Source organism: Urtica dioica, chromosome 2 (genome assembly GCF_054948205.1).
Source record: "Urtica dioica subsp. dioica isolate 48M chromosome 2, U.dioica_male_clone48M_v1_H2, whole genome shotgun sequence".
NCBI classification, from domain to species: Eukaryota; Viridiplantae; Streptophyta; class Magnoliopsida; order Rosales; family Urticaceae; genus Urtica; species Urtica dioica.
This window is the reverse complement of record NC_142757.1, coordinates 18,108,601-18,129,076: the sequence shown is the minus strand read 5'-3', so window position 1 is coordinate 18,129,076 and position 20,476 is coordinate 18,108,601. Positions and strand designations below refer to the sequence as shown.

The 20,476-nt window shown below is 44.7% G+C and overlaps 1 protein-coding gene across 2 annotated transcripts in view; it reads right to left on the bottom strand.

Moving 5' to 3' along the window:
* Positions 1 to 4,860: 4,860 nt before the first annotated feature.
* The window catches only part of LOC149404130 (alcohol dehydrogenase-like 3), a 23,710-nt gene continuing 8,094 nt past the window's right edge, over positions 4,861 to 20,476 (bottom strand). The window contains exons 8-10 of one of the 2 annotated variants that reach the window (XM_089604728.1): positions 6,170 to 6,265; positions 5,233 to 5,394; positions 4,861 to 5,144 (exon numbers count right to left, since the gene is read on the bottom strand). In XM_089604728.1, coding sequence (XP_089460854.1) covers positions 5,034 to 5,144; positions 5,233 to 5,394; positions 6,170 to 6,265 — 369 coding nt within the window. In that variant the 3' untranslated portion in view covers positions 4,861 to 5,033. The remainder of the gene's footprint in view (positions 5,145 to 5,232; positions 5,395 to 6,169; positions 6,266 to 20,476) is intronic. The other variant, XM_089604737.1, reaches the window with a different exon arrangement.

Sequence of the window (20,476 nt, the reverse complement as noted above, 5' to 3'; positions counted from 1 at the left end):
TATATATAGTAAAGGACGTCGGAGCATACCTCTTGGCGGCAGGCTTCTCCGATGGGCCAACGTTGGACTTTGAGTTTACCACACGATTTACAATCGATGATAAACTCGGGGGGCTAATGTTACCGGTCCGTCTCGGCCCGGTAGATCGACGACGGCCACGCTGGCGGCCGTCCCAAGGCCGGCTCTCCAAGGCCGGCTCTCCAAGGCCGGCGCTAGCCAAGGCCGGCTCTCCAAGGCCGCCGCTAGCCAAGGCCGGCTCTCCAAGGCCGGCTCTCTAAGGCCGGCTCTCCAAGGCCGGCGCTAGCCAAGGCCGGCGCTCCAAGGCCGGCTCTCCAAGGCCGGCGCTAGCCAAGGCCGGCTCTCCAAGGCCGGCGCTCTCCAAGGCCGGCGCTAGCCAAGGCCGGCTCTCCAAGGCCGGCTCTCGCCAAGGCCGGCTCTCCAAGGCCGGCTCTCCAAGGCCGGCGCTAGCCAAGGCCGGCTCTCCAAGGCCGGCGCTCTCCAAGGCCGGCGCTAGCCAAGGCCGGCTCTCCAAGGCCGGCTCTCCAAGGCCGGCGCTAGCCAAGGCCTGCTCTCCAAGGCCGGCTCTCCAAGGCCGGCGCTAGCCAAGGCCGGCTCTCCAAGGCCGGCTCTCCAAGGCCGGCTCTCCAAGGCCGGCGCTAGCCAAGGCCGGCTCTCCAAGGCCGGCGCTAGCCAAGGCCGGCTCTCCAAGGCCGGCTCTCCAAGGCCGGCGCTAGCCAAGGCCGGCTCTCCAAGGCCGGCGCTAGCCAAGGCCGGCGCTCGGCCAAGGGGTTCCCCAAACACCCCTTGGCCGCCTATAAATATGAGAGTCTCTCCCTTGACCCTGGTAATCCGATTTTGAGTACTGAAACGCTGTCGAACTCGCACCTCGCTCGTTTCTCTCAAGTCTCGGCCTCTAAACACTAAACCCTCTACAAACCACCTCAATCCTACTAATGTTGAGCGTCGGAGAGGTAAACAGAGGCAACCCCTCTGTTTCCCTTTGTAGTTCACACCTTTTTGTTCACATTTCAGGTGCTTGGACGAGATAGAGATCACCTACAGCTAAGGGACGGCTTGGGATACCAAGTCCGACACGCTCGAGTCGAGACGAGACCACTTGGTCCGGCCTTGGGTCTAACCGTCTGCGACTCCTAAATCGTTGTCCGAAAAACTGCGACAACAAATACGTAAAACGTTTTTACAACCTAGACAAAGTGCATGAACATATAATTTAAAAATTTTAAAACTACATTTAGTTTTTACTCGATACCAAACTTGAATGGAGCTTGAACGTTGAGAAGCCTTACGAAGGTTGAAACGCTCGTCTCCCCATGCAGCTCGCCTCTCCCACTAGTCTTCTTGAACCTGTGAGTAACCACGAAAGTTTTTACCACTAGAGTCTTTGAGTATGGTTATGATTTAGTGTGTGGGCACTTTTAAACACAATGACTCAAGAACTAGTCTATGAGCCAAAGAGCTAAAACAAAATGCTAGGTCTAATAAGGACCTAGGTGCCAAAACAAAAAGGACATGAAGAGAGAGAGAGAGAGAGAGAGAGAGAGAGAGAGAGAGAGGGTGGGCGGCTATAAGGTTAGAGAGAGAAGCTCTGAATCTCTAAAATTGAGTGTTGTGAATTGTGAATGAGGTGGGGTATTTATAGGAGGAGGTTTGCCATGAAAAGGTAGTTTCCTCTTTTCCATTGAATATCACATATTCATGAGCAAATCTTCTTTCCTCTTTTGTACCTTACACGTCCAACATAAGCCTTCATGGCACTTTTATTTGTTTCCTCATTTGTCTTGCTTCTCTCTTGGCCACCCCTTTTATTGCTTCTAGAAGCAAATTTGTTCCCTCTTTTTCTTTTGGCAGGTATCTTCATACATTAATGCACAAAATAAACTCTCTTCCTCTACTAGTATGGAGGGTTTTAAAGGCATCTGGAACATGCTTCTAGATGCTTCTTTATTTGTTTTTGACAACATAAGAAAAACTCATTTAGAATTTTCACATAAAATTCCAAGAAATAAAATTCAATCCTCAAGGCCCAATATGCTAGTATGGCCGTGTGGTTTAAATTTATTGTCATCATATGACAATGTCAAAAAACTTATTTATTGACATTCATACCATCCTATGTCCAAAAGGACAAAATTACCCTTTAGACAATTTTCGTAAAACTTGTCTAGTTCAACATTTAAACTTGTTTTGACTTACCTTTCTTTTTTAACTAATCCTACTCTAATGACTTGTGGTAGTGACCTCATGGATCCAAATGAACAAAGCTTGAGCTAGCATACTCGGACTCAAAAGTTCACAAACCATTTCCAAGTTCTAGCTTAATGTCAACTGACTCCATTAAAGAGTTGACACTGAAATCTCTCGGTTCAAATGAATATATTTTCTCCTCAATAATTCTACTTAATTGTAATGAGTGGATCCATTGAATATTATCTATGTCTACCATTCATGAATATCATCAACTAGATGGGACTTACAAAATTACCATTTTACCATTCTAGTTGTTATTTCCTGAACTCCTTTGTCGCTTGTGAATAACTTAGAAACAATGTATTGACGAGGAGCTAACAAGTCACATTGATTCATCCAAAAGAGTCACGACTCAATTTGGACACTGACCAGTTCATTTATCACATTCCAAGGTACAAAGCATGAGGTGATATACATTGCATTTCAGCAATCTTGTACATGAATTCCATATCTATGAGATATTCACAAAGTTATTCATGACATCTTCATAACTTAGAACTTCACCGATAGGTCTTGTCTATATCACATAGTGAATCTAGAACTCTGACTTTCTCAAATGAGAATACGTAATATATGAAATGACAAGTCTCATTTCAGGATCGAGGTAAGCATGATGCAATTCATACATAGTGAGTTCGAGACATAAGAGGTTAAATGGTTTGTTCTTATTCTGTCTCTAGAAGTGCACTTGTCAATTTAGTACCTTCAGAAGATACCTAGGAAGAACTATAGAGTCTCTAACTCTCAATGCCTCATAACCAGACATCATAGATTCTCCTAACAATCATACTGAGTTAAATAGCCCTTTGATCCTAAGATTGTGAATATACTGTTTTAAGCAAACCATGAAGAGTTTATTCATGCAAATCTATATTTGACTCTTCATTTGTTGTTAGGCATGTTTAAGGATTAAAGACTATAGTTTATCATAAAGCTTCAAACAGACAAGGAAGAATGAATGAACGTTTCAACTTTTATTAATTATTCAGCAGTTACAAGTAAGAGTCTTCGTGAGATTTTATTACATCAAATGTACATAAGTAAAGACTACTACTCTTCTTGTAGGCACCATTGACAACAGAATCTTCGTGAGACTTTATTACATCAAATGTACATAACTATTGACTACTACTCTTCTTGTGGACACCATTGACAACAACTTCTTGTCTCAACGTGACAAAGCAATTGCGCTTCTTGACCCAAGTTCCTAAGGGATCCCATGTGTTAGCTTGTACGTCTTGCGCTACTATAGCCTGCCAAGACGCTTCTTGTCCCAACGTAACTAAGCGATTGCGCTTCTTGCCCCAACTGCCTAAGCAATTCCATTCGGTAGCTTGTACGCTTTGCGCTAGGCGCACCTAAAGTGCCCCACCGAGATGCCTCACCTAGGCAATTCCACTCTACCCCACAATGACACCTAGGCGCACCTAAAATGCCACACCGAGACGCACGAAGGTCATCTCTCAAGACACTTACAAGGTGTAACAAAATCGTCCACCTCAATGAGATGTAGACCGACACGATGACTAACATATAAAGACTTAACAGAGCCAAATTTCGTCAAACAACCGAGAAGACTCGGAGCTTTGCCGCTCGAAGTAATCCAATCAACGAACTTGGGGGCTAATGTTGTCAGTCATTTTTCGAAAAACCGAAAACAATAAATTCCAATGTGCCAAGCCACAGAAAATCCCGTTAGGCCCAAAAAAGTAAAAAGGGCTATCCAAAACGGGTCCAAACCGAGCCTACGCCCTCACGCGCCGTAACCATGCACGAAGCAGGCCGTGCGCGCCGTGCCATGCATCTCACGAGACGCATCATGGCAAGCACGTCGCGGTGATACATGTAAGGCGTGCACCCACCAAAAATCCATCTGCACCATCCATCTAGCGCATGACACGACACGCCTGCCTCTAAGAGGTGCGCGGGCAAGACTTTTCATGCGCGTGCACCAAGGCTTGCCGCGCTATCCTTGCACCACGAAATTTATGGCTTCTCCAGCCCACATTCGACTATAAATAGACCACTCACCTAGAGGCATAAGTCACAATTCTTTCTCTCACAATCTCTCGATTCTATAATTTTAAAGCGATGTTGAGGACACTCCGCACATACTTTCACTCTGATCAATTCTGCTTCTCTCAAATATTCTCAAAAAATAATGGCACTCCCACCTCACACACATAGTAATCAAACTAATTTTGAGCGTCAAAATGCGCGCCAGAGGCACCGCATCTGGGCTCATCTAGCTTATGTTCTTCTTTTTCTTCTTCTTATTTCTCATATCTCCGCGATGAGAGAATAACGTTTTTGAGCTAGGAGAAGGAAATAATGACTTTCGAGTTTCTACAACCGGCTCGGGTGCAGTCACTTGGTCTAGTCTTGAGTCGAACCGCCCAAAATCTTCCACGTTGTCTGATTTTCGTCGACATCACATTAAAAACCTCAAACAGATAACGTTACTGTCTCAATACCACGCACAAGTTTCATGGCTCTTATACATAATGTTTATGACATCATTTAAATGTGACTATCAATAATAAAACAAAATAATTAGCAAGAGAGCTCTCTCACAAATTTGACAAATAAAAGAAAATACAAGCCATAACATATGCTTAACAGGTTGATTCACAGATTGATCCATCTCAAAAAAAGAAAAAGAAAATCAAAAGAAGAAGAGGAGGCTTCACGCGAGAATATATAGCAGCAAATACATCAAGAAATTTTGGGTCGAGACACGAGATTGATAATAAAGATTGTCATACTCAGACGTGAAGAATGCATCTCAAAGATTTTCCTTCTACAAGCAACTGAAATGCATCATTAATCTGCTCGAAAGGAAGCTCGTGACTTATAAACTTCTCCAATTCCACAACCTGAAAACATACTAATTTTATTAGAGCGTAATGTTATTTGCATTCATACAAGGTGTTTATATTTTTTTTAATAAATTAAATAACTAACCCCAGTCATGCATTGCTTAGCAAAATTCGGGAGTTGGGTTCTGCCCTTGAAGCCTCCAAAGACTGAAGCAGCAATATTTCTGCCATCAAAGAGTTCCATTGGATGAATTGGAAGCATTCTTGGTGTTGGATGTATTCCCAAAACTACCGTGAATCCCCATCCCTGTATAATTTCATTTTCATTTAAGCGATACATAAATAGCAATTATTGAAATGAGCCCATAGTTTGATGACATTCAATGAATTTGGGGCAAAGCACATGGGTCTTTTTTTCATAATTAGAGTATTCAGAATAATATCAAATTAGTAAAAAAAAATTATCATTAGGTAAATAAGTTCTTCGATTGCTCTTTATTAGTGTTTTAACATAATTTTCTAACTATTAATATGTTGACAAATACTACGAAAAGAAATTTGGACGAACAATTTTTATAAAGTAAAATTTTAAAACAAAAGGAAAACAAAAATTAATAAAAATAATGATTAAAAGAAAGGTAAAACCGGAAAATTGTTTGCTTAAGACGCATATTTTCAAATAGAACTTTATTTTCTTCGATATCGCTTTGTACCTTTTTTTTTTCTTGAACTTGTAATCACTTTTCTTTTTAAACTTCAAATATTGTAAAATCAATTACATTATAAAGATATAAATAGGACACATTTTTTTTGGACTTTGAATATTGTAAATTCAATTATATTTAGAAGGTATATGTAGGAGAACAAAATACCATATTAACATTATAGACATCCGTTGACAATATTTTACCATTACAAATTTTAACATTATAAAACAAAATTCTAAACGATTTCAACGTTAAATGCACGCATAGCCCTAAGAAACTGAATGAGCCTCATTTCCCCTATTTGTATTTTATATTTGACAATTTATCCACATTTTTAGAGGAATTTATCCATATCTTAGTGTAGAAGTCACAAACCTCATGTGTGGACAAGAATGCTTCACGGAGCACATCCACATTTCCCGCGCATTCGAAGCTGAAGTCGACTCCTCCATTTGACATATCTTTAATTTTCTGCATAAAATAAATTAGAGTTATTAAATATCCTATTTAGTCATTCATCTACAATATAATACAAAAAAGCCATTCATTTACATGACATATAAAAACTGTTCGAGGTGAGGGGTTAAGCCAAAATTCAAAGTTAAGGGAACGTCAAATATGTCAAAAAGAAAATTTAGTGATGCAAAAGCTAAAAAAACAATTTTAAAAGGGACAAATTTAAATTTTACTAGAAATTAAAAAAAAATTTATAAGTATTTAGTATACTTTGTAATTATGGATAAATTCAGAGTATCACTGAGATAAATTAGCTTTTTAGCTTCAGACGCTCAAGTCAATTAGCCAAAAGACAATTAGCCACAAAAATAAAACAATGGATGCGACTAGTCATACCCAAAAGACATACTAAGAGTCACCAATTTTTTTCTCATTTAAGTGGGATTATTTATCATTGGATGCGACTAGTCGCATCCAATGGTTGCCCTTGATTTTGGATGCGAATTTTCATATCCAAAAGTCTAAATTTAAAACGGGATATAATTCCCTCTATTATATTCATTCATTTAATGACGTGACAAAATTTTGTCCAATTTATTTTAATTACTTTCGGATACGAGAAGTCACATCCATCTGACATTCAGATGCGACTTGTCGCATCCAAAAGTTTCATTGGATGCGACTTTGTCGCATCATAAAATTAGGTCAAATCTCTATAAACTTCATTATTTCCGCCTAGCTCTCTTCGAAAACTCTACAGAACTCTGAACTCTCTCTCGCTCTCTCTCTCTTTGAAAACACCACAAATCTATCTGCCTTTCTCTCTATATATTTCTCTTCGCTTCATGCATCACTATCTTCACTCTCTCTATTTCTCTTTTCTCCGAAAACCACCACCATCTTCTCCACCTGCTTCACTCCTCCAAAACCCTAATTTTTTCTCTGACCACCAAAAACTCGATGACGCTGACCCGCTCAGACCACCACTCATTGACCAACGTCGTGCCCATTGCTCTATCTCTACTCTTTGTCTTCGAAAACACCACCACCACATTCTCCGACCAACGCGAGCACCACTATTCTTCGTTTATAAAAACACCACCACTACATTCTATGTTTCTCTCTATCTCTCATCCTTTCGAATCGACATTAAATCTCTCTCTCTCTATCACTTTCTCTATCTCAGTCCATCTTTCTATCTATCTCATTCGCTCTCTCTCTCTCTTTCTCTCTCTCTCTCTCTCTCTCTCTCTCATTTCCCAAGCCACTAGCTTCGCCGTGCCTCCACATCGCCACTAGATCTTACCACCACGATGAGCCACCCACCACTGGCGTTCTTTTGTCCAACCGAGCACACCACTGTCGCACCACGTCTGTACCGCCTCTCTCTCTTTCTTAGGTCAACCCTATTTGTCTTTCTATCTCGCTCGTAATCTCAATTTGTCTCTGCCATTAACCATTCTCACCCACTTAATGCACCACCGAGACATACCATCGACGTTCTTCACAGAGTCTGTTGTCGGCCCGTCTAGGGCCGACGAGGACAAAGGCATTTCTTCGACCCTCGTGGCCGATGCGAGGTCTTGAACGGCGAAGCCCTGACCCAACCAGGGGCTGGACCAAACCAAGGGCCAAGTCAAATGCCCATGCAGCCGGCCCAAGGTTTGCCTCGGCCATTGGCCGGCCCAAGGCTTGCCTCGGCCATTGGCCGGCCCTAAGGCTTGCCTCGGCCAATGGCCGGCCCAAGGCTTGCCTCGGCCATTGGCCGACCCTAAGGCTTGCCTCGGCCATTGGCCGGCTCAAAGCTTGTCTCGGCCATCGGTCGGCCCAAGGCTTGCCTCGGCCATTGGCCGGCCCAAGGCTTGCCTCGGCCATTGGCCGGCCCTAAGGCTTGCCTCGGCCATTGGCCGGCTCAAGGTTTGCCTCGGCCATTGGCCGGCCCAAGGCTTGCCTCGGCCATTGGCCGGCCCAAGGCTTGCCTCGGCCATTGGCCGGCCCTAAGGCTTGCCTCGGCCAATGGCCGGATCAAGGCTCGCCTCGGCCATTGGCCGGCCCAAGGCTTGCCTCGGCCATTGGCCGGCTCAAGGCTTGCCTCGGCCAATGGCCGGCTCTAAAGCCTTCCCTCGGCCATTGGCCGGCTCTAGAGCCTTCCCTCGGCCAATGGCCGGCTCTAGAGCCTTCCCTCGGCCAATGGCCGGCTCTAGAGCCTTCCCTCGGCCATTGGCCGGCTCTAGAGCCTTCCCTCGGCCATTGGCCGACCCAAAGGTGCTCACTCGGCCAAGGGGCCCCCCAAACACCCCTTGGCCGCCTATAAATAGAGAGGTCTGCCCTCTCCCAAAGGTAATCCGAATTTGAGTACTGAAACGCTGTCGAACTCGTACCTCGCTTGTTTCTCTCAAGTCTCGGCCTCTAAACACTTAAACTTCCTATATCCACCTCAATCCTACTAATGTTGAGCGTCGGAGAGGTAAACAGAGGCAACCCCTCTGTTTCCCCTTTGTAGTTCACACCTTTTTGCTTACAGTTCAGGTGCCTGGACGAGATAGATACCACAGACAGCTAAGGGACGACTTGGGATACCAAGTCCGACACGCTCGAGTTGAGACGAGACCACTTGGTCCGGCCTTGGGTCTGACCGTGTGCGACTCCTAAATCGTTGTTCGAAAAACTGCGACAACATTTTGGCGCTAGAAGGAGGGGACCACCGACCTTGGCACGCTCTCCCTTCCATTTCACATTTTCACCACTCCTACGACTCTCGACAGATGAGTCACCTACCCACTACCTCCGCGGGTACACGAGCGACGAGCTCGAGGTACGGTCTCCGACTCCTCGCACACCGTCTTGAAGGGCAACCTCGCGATAGCGAGAGCCAGCCCCAAGACCCGGTGAACGACCCCGAGGCCGAGCTCCGAGAGGACACGGCCCGGCGGCTCGCGGAGCTCCTTGACCGTCCCGGCGTTGACGGCTCCCTCATCGCCGATCTCCTCGGCTACGACGTCGAGGATCGATCCGCCGAGGAGGACTTCGACCCCGAATACGTGGGGGAGTCAAGGACCAATGAGGCCACCCCTAGCCTCGCTCAAGCACGACCCGAGAGGGCCAATGGTGCGTTGGTCGATCCTTTGCACCCGGCGCGACGACAGGCACGGTCACAGTCCCGGGGACTCGCCCCCTCGGTTTCAAGAGGTGGCCGGACACGGCCCCTCGCCGAGGAGAGAGCGACTCTGGTTGACGATGGGGCCGATAGCCGAAGCGCTCGCCGGACGACCCGACCAAGGGCGACCTCGCCTCGCCACGCACCTAGCGCGTACCTTAGAGAACTCTTGACGGCGCAAAGAAACTCCCGAGGGGAGGATCTCCGCCAAAGGCTCAATTCTCGGCGGGACGCGCTACCCGCCGCAACTCTCGGCTGACCTCAGGCCAATGTCGTGGACCAAGCGTCCAACGAACGCCAACCGATGACCCCCGTGGCCCCGACAGTCGGCCCTGCCAACGGGCTTGATATGGTCACAATGATTCAGAGCCTCCAAAACCAAATCATCGAGATGAGGGAATCGGGGAGGCAGAGATCGTATGGAGGGATCGAGGAATCATACTCTCCCTTCGCCGCACAAATCCTCGCGCAGCCTTGCGTGGGGAACTTCAAATTGCCGTCCATCCCTCCCTATGATGGACGGACTAACCCGAACTTCCACATCCAACACTACGAGACGTGGATGACAATGCAAGGACAGTCGGATGCGACCCTCTGTCAAGCCTTCAGCCTGACCCTCACAGGGTCGGGCTTTGAGTGGTTCCGAAGTTTGAGGCCTGGAAGCATCCCGTCCTTCCGGGCCTTGCGAGAGGCTTTCCTCGCCCGCTTCGCCACGCTTGTGGCACAAAAGAAATTGAAGACCCACCTCCTCTCCATTCGGCAAGGGAGAGATGAGACATTGAGACAATACCTCGCTCGCTTCACCGAGGAGTCTCACAAGGTCGAGGGCTTCGACGACAAGGACGCCATCACAGCGATCACCGAGGGAGTTCGCACGAGCGACTTCCTCAAGTCCATTGTCGGGCAGGTCCCGCGAGACATGGAGGAGCTGATGACGAGAGCCCGCACACATATGGGAATCGAGGACTATCTCGATGGCCGAGATGGCCGAAAGTCAGGAGGACAAGGTAGTCGCCACCGCGACGACCACGACGAAGATCGTCCCGACCCTCAGAGGAAGAGGAGCAAGGGAGGCCGGGCCCCTAACGGTCGCCCCCTCTCCGGTCCAAGATCGTCACACGTTGATAGTTTCCGAGCATTATCGACGTACACCCCTCTGAACGCCCCGCAAGAGCGGATCCTAGCTCTGCATCGCGACAAGCTAGGAAGTCCGGCTCCTCTTGCAAAGGATCCCGTGAAGAGGGATCGAAACAAGTTCTGTGAGTACCACCAGGATCACGGGCATCTGAGGTCCGAGTGTTATCATCTCAGGCGTCATATCGAGGCCCTGATTCAAGACGGGAAATTAAAAGAGTATGTCCTGAGAACGGTCGGGACGGCCGCGGTGCACGGAGAGCGCCCACGGCAAGAAAGGAAGGGTCCGGCGACAGCGGCCGTCACAGACCAAATGACGAACCAAGGACCAGGGAACTCACAATTGCACATCGTGGGCTCGATCATGGGCGGCCCGGAGTTCGGAGACTCGAGCACGCAAAGGAAGAAATACGTGCGCGAAGTTTCCCAAGGGAAAATAGCGCACTACATCAACCACACGTACGAGGCTCCTCCTCCAGCCCCGTTCGAGTCCATGTTCTTCACCGGCCAAGAGGCAGCGCGTATGCTCCACCCGCACAATGACGCGATAGTCGTCTCCGCACCGGTCGCCAAAAACCTCGTCCGAAGAATCCTAATCGACAACGGGAGCTCCGCCGACATAATCTTCAAATCGGCGCTGGACAGAATGAAGCTATCTGGAATGGGACCAACCCCGGTCTCGACCCCACTCTTCGGCTTCTCCGGGGAGAGGGTCATGACGGAGGGAACCATCGACCTCCCGGTCACCTTCGGAACACCGGGGGGCTCGAGGTCACTCGCATCGTATCCTTCCTAGTTGTGGACCAACCCTCGGCATACAACATCATCATCGGCCGCCCGACTCTCAACCGGTTGAAGGCCATAACGTCCACCTATCACCTGATGATGAAGTTCCCGACTGAGAAGGGGATTGCCGTCATGTTGGGAGACCAGTCGATGGCGAGGATGTGCTACATCCAAGGCGTGGACGGGAAAGGGAAAGAAAAGATGGTGAGCGCCATCCTCTAGCTCGGTCAAGCTGCAGAAGCTGGCACTGCGGTGGGAGCCCGCTCCTGTTTCTCATTATGTCATTTTATTTCCGGTTTTAAGACAATCTCGAATTTCAATAAGGCCAATGGCCTAGGAATGTAATTTTTGACTATTTCTACATGGTAATTAGATTACATTTCACCTCGAAGTCTTTATCTTGTTGCATTATAATTTCTAGTCTCCTCTACGAGTACACGAGAAACTCGGGGGGCTAATGGGAAACAATGCTCAACGAAACTAGAGCTCGCTCGCTCAACAAAAAAAAAAAAAAAAAAACAACTCAAAAACAAAAACAAAAGTATAACAAAGTCTCAAGGGGCCGATGGCTAGGCCGGAGCTCCCAAGGAAAGACTTATCACGTAACTCCTCGTGCAGGCTCTACACGAGTCCTCGAGTTGAGTCCCGAGTCCGCGCTTGCCACCCAACTCGTGAGCCGAAGGGCAGCAAGTCCCAAATGGGTTTCAAAGGCTCGCGCCCACCGGACGTACCTGGTCTAGCCAGCATCCACGGAAAACCCGGTCACACAAACGTGACACCAAGGCCCCCCTCGAGGCCCAAGTCGTGCTAATCGATCACGCCTTCATTGGTAAGTTGAGAAAATAAGACACGCACAATAAAGTCGTGCTAATCGATCACGCCTTCATTAGTAAGTCGAGAAAATAAGACACGCACAATAAAGTCGTGCTAATCGATCACGCCTTCATTGGTAAGTCGAGAAAATAAGACACGCGCAATAAAGTTGTGCTAATCGATCACGCCTTCATTGGTGGGTCGAGAAAATAAGACACACGCAATAAAGTCGTGCTAATCGATCACGCCTTCATTGGTGGGTCGAGAAAATAAGACACGCGCAATAAAGTCATGCTAATCGATCACGCCTTCATTGGTGGGTCGAGAAAATAAGACACGCACAATCAAGTCGTGCTAATCGATCACGCCTTCATCGGTGGGTCGAGAAAATAAGACACGCGCAATAAAGTCGTGCTAATCGATCACGCCTTCATTGGTGGGTCGAGAAAATAGGACACGCACAATCAAGTCGTGCTAATCGATCACGCCTTCATTGGTGGGTCGAGAAAATAAGCCACGCACAATAAAGTCGTGCTAATCGATCACGCCTTCATTGGTGGGTCGAGAAAATAAGCCACGCACAATAAAGTCGTGCTAATCGATCACGCCTTCATTGGCGGGTCGGGAAAATAAGCCACGCGCAATAAAGTCGTGCTAATCGATCACGCCTTCATTGGCGGGTCGAGAAAATAAGCCGTGCGCAATAAAGTCGTGCTAATCGATCACGCCTTCATTGGTAAGTCGAGAAAATGAGCCACGCACAATAAAGTCGTGCTAATCGATCACGCCTTCATTGGTGGGTCGAGAAAATAAGCCGCGCACAATAAACTGTGCAAGTCAATTGCGCCTTTATTGGTAGGTCGAGAAAGTAAGCCACGCACGATCGACTCAGAACAATAAGTCGTCCCTCGCGACGCACAAAAGCCGTCCCGCGTGACGCACATAAGTCGTCCCTCGTGACGCACAAAGGCCGTCCCACGCGACGCGCAAAGGCCGTTCCCCATGACGCAAACCCGAGAGCATTCATCCCGCATCCACATAAAAGCGTAGGTTTTGAGTTTCCACTCGACCTACGCTCGACCGGAAACTCGGGGGGCTAATGTTGTCGGCCCGTCTAGGGCCGACGAGGACAAAGGCATTTCTTCGACCCTCGTGGCCGGTGCGAGGTCTTGAACGGCGAAGCCCTGACCCAACCAGGGGCCGGACCAAACCAAGGGCCAAGTCAAATGCCCATGCAGCCGGCCCAAGGTTTGCCTCGGCCATTGGCCGGCCCAAGGCTTGCCTCGGCCAATGGCCGGCCCAAGGCTTGCCTCGGCCATTGGCTGGCCCTAAGGCTTGCCTCGGCCAATGGCCGGCCCGAGGCTTGCCTCGGCCATTGGCCGGCTCAAGGCTTGCCTCGGCCATTGGCCGGCCCTAAGGCTTGCCTCGGCCAATGGCCGGCCCAAGGCTTGCCTCGGCCATTGGCCGGCCCTAAGGCTTGCCTCGGCCATTGGCCGGCTCAAAGCTTGTCTCGGCCATTGACCGGCCCAAGGCTTGCCTCGGCCATTGGCCGGCCCAAGGCTTGCCTCGGCCATTGGCCGGCCCTAAGGCTTGCCTCGGCCATTGGCCGGCGCAAGGTTTGCCTCGGCCATTGGCCGGCCCAAGGCTTGCCTCGGCTATTGGCCGGCCCAAGGCTTGCCTCGGCCATTGGCCGGCCCTAAGGCTTGCCTCGGCCATTGGCCGGCTCAAGGCTTGCCTCGGCCAATGGCCGGCTCTAAAGCCTTCCCTCGGCCATTGGCCGGTTCTAGAGCCTTCCCTCGGCCAATGGCCGGCTCTAGAGCCTTCCCTCGGCCAATGGCCGGCTCTAGAGCCTTCCCTCGGCCATTGGCCGGCTCTAGAGCCTTCCCTCGGCCATTGGCCGACCCAAAGGTGCTCACTCGGCCAAGGGGCCCCCCAAACACCCCTTGGCCGCCTATAAATAGAGAGGTCTGCCCTCTCCCAAAGGTAATCCAAATTTGAGTACTGAAACGCTGTCGAACTCGTACCTCGCTCGTTTCTCTCAAGTCTCGGCCTCTAAACACTTAAACTTCCTATATTCACCTCAATTCTACTAATGTTGAGCGTCGGAGAGGTAAACAGAGGCAACCCCTCTGTTTCCCCTTTGTAGTTCACACATTTTTGCTTACATTTCAGGTGCCTGGACGAGATAGATACCACAGACAGCTAAGGGACGACTTGGGATACCAAGTCCGACACGCTCGAGTTGAGACGAGACCACTTGGTCCGGCCTTGGGTCTGACCGTCTGCGACTCCTAAATCGTTGTCCGAAAAACTGCGACAACAGAGTCCTTCACTTCTTCCCGCTAGTCCATTGAGCCACACATAGACCACCGAGCCACTAAGCCATCTCTCTCTTTCTCTCAGGTACGTAATCTTTCCCTCTCTCTCACTCAGTCTCTCTCTGATATGTCCTCTAATCTCGCTCTTTCTCTTGTCTCAGGTCTCTCGGTCACTATCTCTCGATCTCTCTCTGTTCCGACATGTCTCTCATCTTGCACAACCTTGTTTCTTTCTCGGTCTCTTTGATCCGCTTGACACGCAGTCTCGTCTGCGTCTCTCGCTCAACCTCGTCTCTGCCTCGTCACAACCAGCCAGGTTAGTTTTTTTTTTCTCTCTTTATGGTTGTAAAATGTTAATATGGTAATTAATATGGTAAATTGTGTTAGTTTAGTATAATATGTTTAAATTTGTGTTAGTTTAGTAAAATATTTGTAATATGCTAATGATATTTAAATTTTGTTAATTAGTTTAGAAACATATGGTAACATTTGTAATTAATATGGTAATTGATTGTAATATGGAAATATTTAATTTGCGTTAGTTTGTGTAGTTAGTTAATGAATTTGGTTAAGTATCTTTGTAATTGTAATTTATTTAAATAATTGTTAATTGTAAATGTAATTGGTTTAGGTATATAGTTTAACATGAAATTGTAATTTTGATCAAGAAATAACTTTGTAATTGTAATTAGCTTAGTTAGATTGTAATTGTAAAAGTAATTGATCTAGTTAACTTGAATTGAAATCTGTTTTAAAAGTGATTATTAGTTTGAAATTCATACTCAGATTAAAATTGATTATATGATTGAAATTGTATTAATTAATATGCTTGTTTATTGATTTTAATTGTTGAAAAATATTGTGACTAACCCACAGATGCTCGGTTTAAGATTTAGTTGATTAATAGGATAGTGTTAGTTGGTTTATTATGTTTTCATATTAAACTGTTGGTTTCTAGTTTATCAATATAATAGGAGAAACTCTACCGAAATTTTGGTAGAATATTAGTTTTCGATAGCTTATTTTTCAAATAATACACTATTATAGTCTTTGATCTCAATATCCATGATCAGACTTCAAATATAATGTCATTTCTCTCTTGCTTTACTGAATATAATGTCCTCTCTATTTTTTGTTGTCCATCATATTTTTCATCTCGTTCAATGAAATTCCAAATCAGGGTAAAGATTGGATTACCGAGAATGATCGGTTGAGCTTGTAGTATGGAGTAGGTGTAAACGCGTTTATCCGCCTTGTAAAAAAATCGAACAAATATGGAAAATATAAATGTCTTTGCAAGTCTTGAAACCAGTTTTTTAAATGCCGGCGAAATTCGCCGAAAATCAGCGGCGACGGCGCTGCCGAAACAAAAACGGTCGACGAAACTGTAATTGTCGTTGTTCCACAATTGTCATTTGACTTTCGCTGAAACAATACGCCGTTTGTGAAATAAACGAACGAAGATTTTCGTTGAGTTTAATGAACAAAACTCATTAATGTCGTCAAGATTCATTGAAAGTCGGGAGAAAAGAAAAAGATCTGGCGATTTTCGGAGCTCGGAGTCCAACAAGGGAGACGACCCTAACGTCGGCAACAATCGGCAGCATACCTTTCCTTTCGATACGGCGGAGAACAAATTCAACAAGATTTCGTCGACAGTTGGTGAAATTCCACACGAAATTAGGTTTCATTTTGAAACCCTAGGGGCCCATAATTTTTTTTTCTTGATGGCTGTAGAAAAGGAATCTGTGTGTTTCGTTAGTTTTCATTTTTTTTAGCAGCGCTGCGTTGTTTTGAGATTTCATCGTGATGGCTGGAGTGGGCCAAAATAGACAATGCTCAAGTGCACTAAATTAAAAAAAAAAAAAAAAAAAAAAAGTTTGAGCCTAGCCCAGTCAAGACAATGGACCAATGGACGTGCTAAACAATTAGTATCCATGCCAAATTAATATTACTATTCTTATTATTATTATTATTATTATTATTATTATTATTATTATTATTATTATTATTATTATTATTATCATAAAGGAGAATCGGTTTTTTCTATTCTATTCACGTAGACTCAATTTACTGTTATGTCTACATTACCTTTTTTGGAAAAAATTCTTGAAATACCCATTTTAAGTTTTAAAAAGTACATAAATACCACTAAATGTTATACCTTTAAAGTTGCAAAAATTACAGAGTTGCCACTTTAAATAAAATTCCAGACTCAGCCATTTAAAGGAAAATTCCATAAACAACTCTAATGACCGAAAATTTCATAAACGAATCTAAAAACTCAAAATTTCATAAACGACTAAAACGGAAATTCTGGTTTAATTTTTTTGGAGTAGATCTATGATATGTTTCTAAATACAACTTGATTTTATGTTAGTTTCGTTTTGATATTTTGATCATGATTTGACAACATAGTCATTTTATTATGATAAAAAATAATAATTATATACATTATGTATTTTTTGTTTTCGCAGCAACGATCGACTTTATTGCTTGTCGATGTATAAATGCAAGGTATTAGTGACCTAAATTCAAGGTGAAATTGTACATATATGTCGGTTATTCATAGTAGTAAAATAGCCAGTCTCTTCCTAAAAAAGAAAAGAAAAAAGGGGGCATTTAAGGCAACTTAAACATCAACAACAACAACAAGAAGCTTGGAAAAATTATTCTGATGACAAATCATCAATATTTTGTTTAAATAAGTCATATTTTTCATATTCATAGAAAATAACTACCACACAACCCTCTATTGAAATCACAAAAAAAAAGATATATATCATAAATGAAATTATAAAAAAAAACCATAAATGTGTGTATTGGATAGAAATAATACTTATATACTTATATACACGTATATATATACCCATATATATAATATTTGTATTTGGTAGACATAATTTAAGATATATATCTAAATTTACAAATTGAAATATATGTATATATATTCTGCAACATTATTTTCGTTCGGTTTTCATCGGCATGTCGGTTTTCCATCGAAAATGGTATTTCATTTGCCAATTTTCACATTATTTTTGTTCGGTTTTTCGTCTATGTGTTGGTTTTCCGTAAATCAGGAAACTCGAAACGGCGTCAAAAACGGCGTTTCGAACCTTGCTTGAAATAATGTGAGATGGAAAGATATTCGGGTCGTAAAGTCGCACTTCATAATCTAGGGGCTTAACCCAAACTACAGTGAATTGTATCATCACGGCGAGCGTCATTTCATTACCCAAGATGAAACTGCAATCAAAATTGATCAACGAGAACCAGGAGGATTACACAATACTCTGCACGATTTTACAGATCACGAGGATTTTGATGATCTTGCGGATCAAACCCCTGAGTGAGGTGCGTGCTGATGAGCAAGTGGATGACCTCTTTGCAGAGTTGGAAGGAGAATTGTACCTTGGATGCAAAAAAAAATTGTCTTTGTCGTTCTTGGTTTTGTTGATGCGCATCAAAATCACGAATCATTGGACAAACAACTCATTCATTGAACTTTTGCAACTCCTGAGGAAGTCTCATCCAGCTGGTAACCGAATTCCAGAAAAGCACTACGAAGCAAAGGCGAGGCTGAAGCGCTTCGGCATGGTGTACGAGATGATCGACGTTTGTAAGAACGAATGTGTCTTGTTTCGAAAAGATCTCGAGAAAGCTGACGTCAACCCAATTTGCATCGAGAGCATATGGAAGATTCCTAGGAAAAAATTACGAAAAAGATACTGCGATATGTCCCCCTAAAAGACCAATTGAAGCGGTTACCATGTCGACACACGTCGCTTGAAATGCTGTGGCTCGATAGAAAGGTGTCAGGGAAGAAGGCGCTCTGCGACATCCTGCTGATGGAATGGCATTGAAGAATCTAGATCAGCGATATCCAGATTTTGTTGCAGAGCCGCAGAACATTCAGCTTGAACTTCTGATGGGCTCAACCCGCTCGGAAAAATGAGTTTAGCGTAATCATGTGATCAGTGGTACTGACCGTGTATAAATTGCCGTCTTGGATGTGCATGAAGTCGGAGTACTTGATGTTGACGATTCTGATTCTCCGGCAGAGCTCACCCGAAAAAGACATGGACGTGTTTCTTGCAGCCAGTTGTTGAAGAGCTAAAAGAACTGTGGGAGACTGGATTCCATATGCGAGATGGAGCCATCAATGAAGTATTTCGATTGCGTGCCGCACTAATCTAAGTGATGAATGATTTTTTGTCTCGATCATATTTATCAAGATGGAGTTGACAAAGGTATCTTGTTTACCCCATGTGCAACTCTGAAACGCCAGCTCTAAAAGTAAAAAACATAATCGTATACTACGAACATCGATGATACTTGCCTCATTCACACCGATAGAGAAAAATTAACAATCACTACAAACTTCACAAAGAGAGACGCATGCCACCGAAGAAGTTGACTCCAAAAAACATACTTGATCAGTTGGTTAGTGTTTCTTGCAAGACATCGGGAAAACAAGTCGGCTCTGTGGGAAGAAAAATGAAAGCGAGACGCGTGTGAACTGAATTGGACCAAGAAAAATATCTTTTACGAGTTTTCATTTTGGTCATATTTGGGGTTGAAGCACAAGTTAGACATCATGCACGTAGAGAAGAATTTGTGCAAGAATCTTCTTGGGACTTTGCTCAGCTTAGAAGAGAAGAACAAGGACACTAAAAAATAGAAGCATGATTTGATGGATATGAAGATCTAGTACAACCTATACCTAAAAAAATTAGGGGATTGGTGGTATAAACCGCCACCACCGTACACTTTGACTCTTAAGTAGAGACAACAGTTTACAGAGTTACTCCAGCCTGTCAAATTCCCAGTTGGCCTTGTTGAGAATTAAAAAAAAACGAAACCATTGACGGGAAGCTGACAAGTTTGAAGTCGCACGACTGCCACGTGATCTTACAGAGGTTGATGGATATGGGTATCCGCCTTTTGTGCCTAAGCCTATAAAGTGATGATCGCCGAATTTTGCAAATTTTTTTTAATTAATAAAAGTGCAAGATTCCATCATTAAGATCTTGTGTAGTCTTGACATAATTTTCCCGCTTACTTTTTTCACGATCATTGTTCATGAGGCGATTCATCTACCGGAGGAAGCATTGTATGGTGACCCGGTGCGTATGAGGTAGATGTACCCTTTTGAGAGATACCTTGGAACGTTAAATTTTTTTTGTTAAAAATAGAGAAAAAACCAAAAGGATCTATCACCAAATCTTATGTTGCAGAAAAAGCTACAACGTTCGTTACTAGGTATTTTGAAGATCAGAAAGATGTTTCTAAAGATCAAGTTTGTGAGCTCTATGTTTTTAATCTTAGAAGTGTGTGCCTTATGGGATGATGAACCCGATATTATTAGACGATAAAAAATGAGAGATGACGGAGTGATACATCTTTACCTACTATATGAGAGTGGATTCATATATGGTGTAAGTTATCTCTATGTTTCTCTAAGTGTTATCTCATAGTTTTATTACTAATTGAGTATCATTTTAAACAAAAGTGAGCATTGTGAGCTTATGAGAGAAACCGGAGTAGATGGTGTAGTCTCCCCGCATAAGAAGGAATTCAAATTTCGATTTGAGGAAAAGGTAAAGGCTAATTAAATTTATTACCATATGACGCAAGTTCTAATCAATGTTTTGTTCCGTAACCAAATTTATGATCTTAAAGCTAGTGGCTCTAACGTGTCTGGAGAGCTTTAAACGTTGTCTACCAGGTCCTTTCAAAATTTCCATTAGTATTCGAGCAATGTGGTTAACGGCCTCGATGCCATGATAATCAACGAACCACTTAAAATAGCAGTGTCTGTGTGCATGTAGACGAGTATGCTTTCTATGGACAGATGGAGGACGTCATAGTACTGAATTATATAAAAAAAAATATATCGTGTCTTATTATTCAAATGCATTTGATATGGTGACAAGTACAAAGCAAAGTGACGAGTACACGATGATAAGATTTGTGGAACAACAAGTGCTTATGTGGCGAAAGAGTGGTTCACAAACG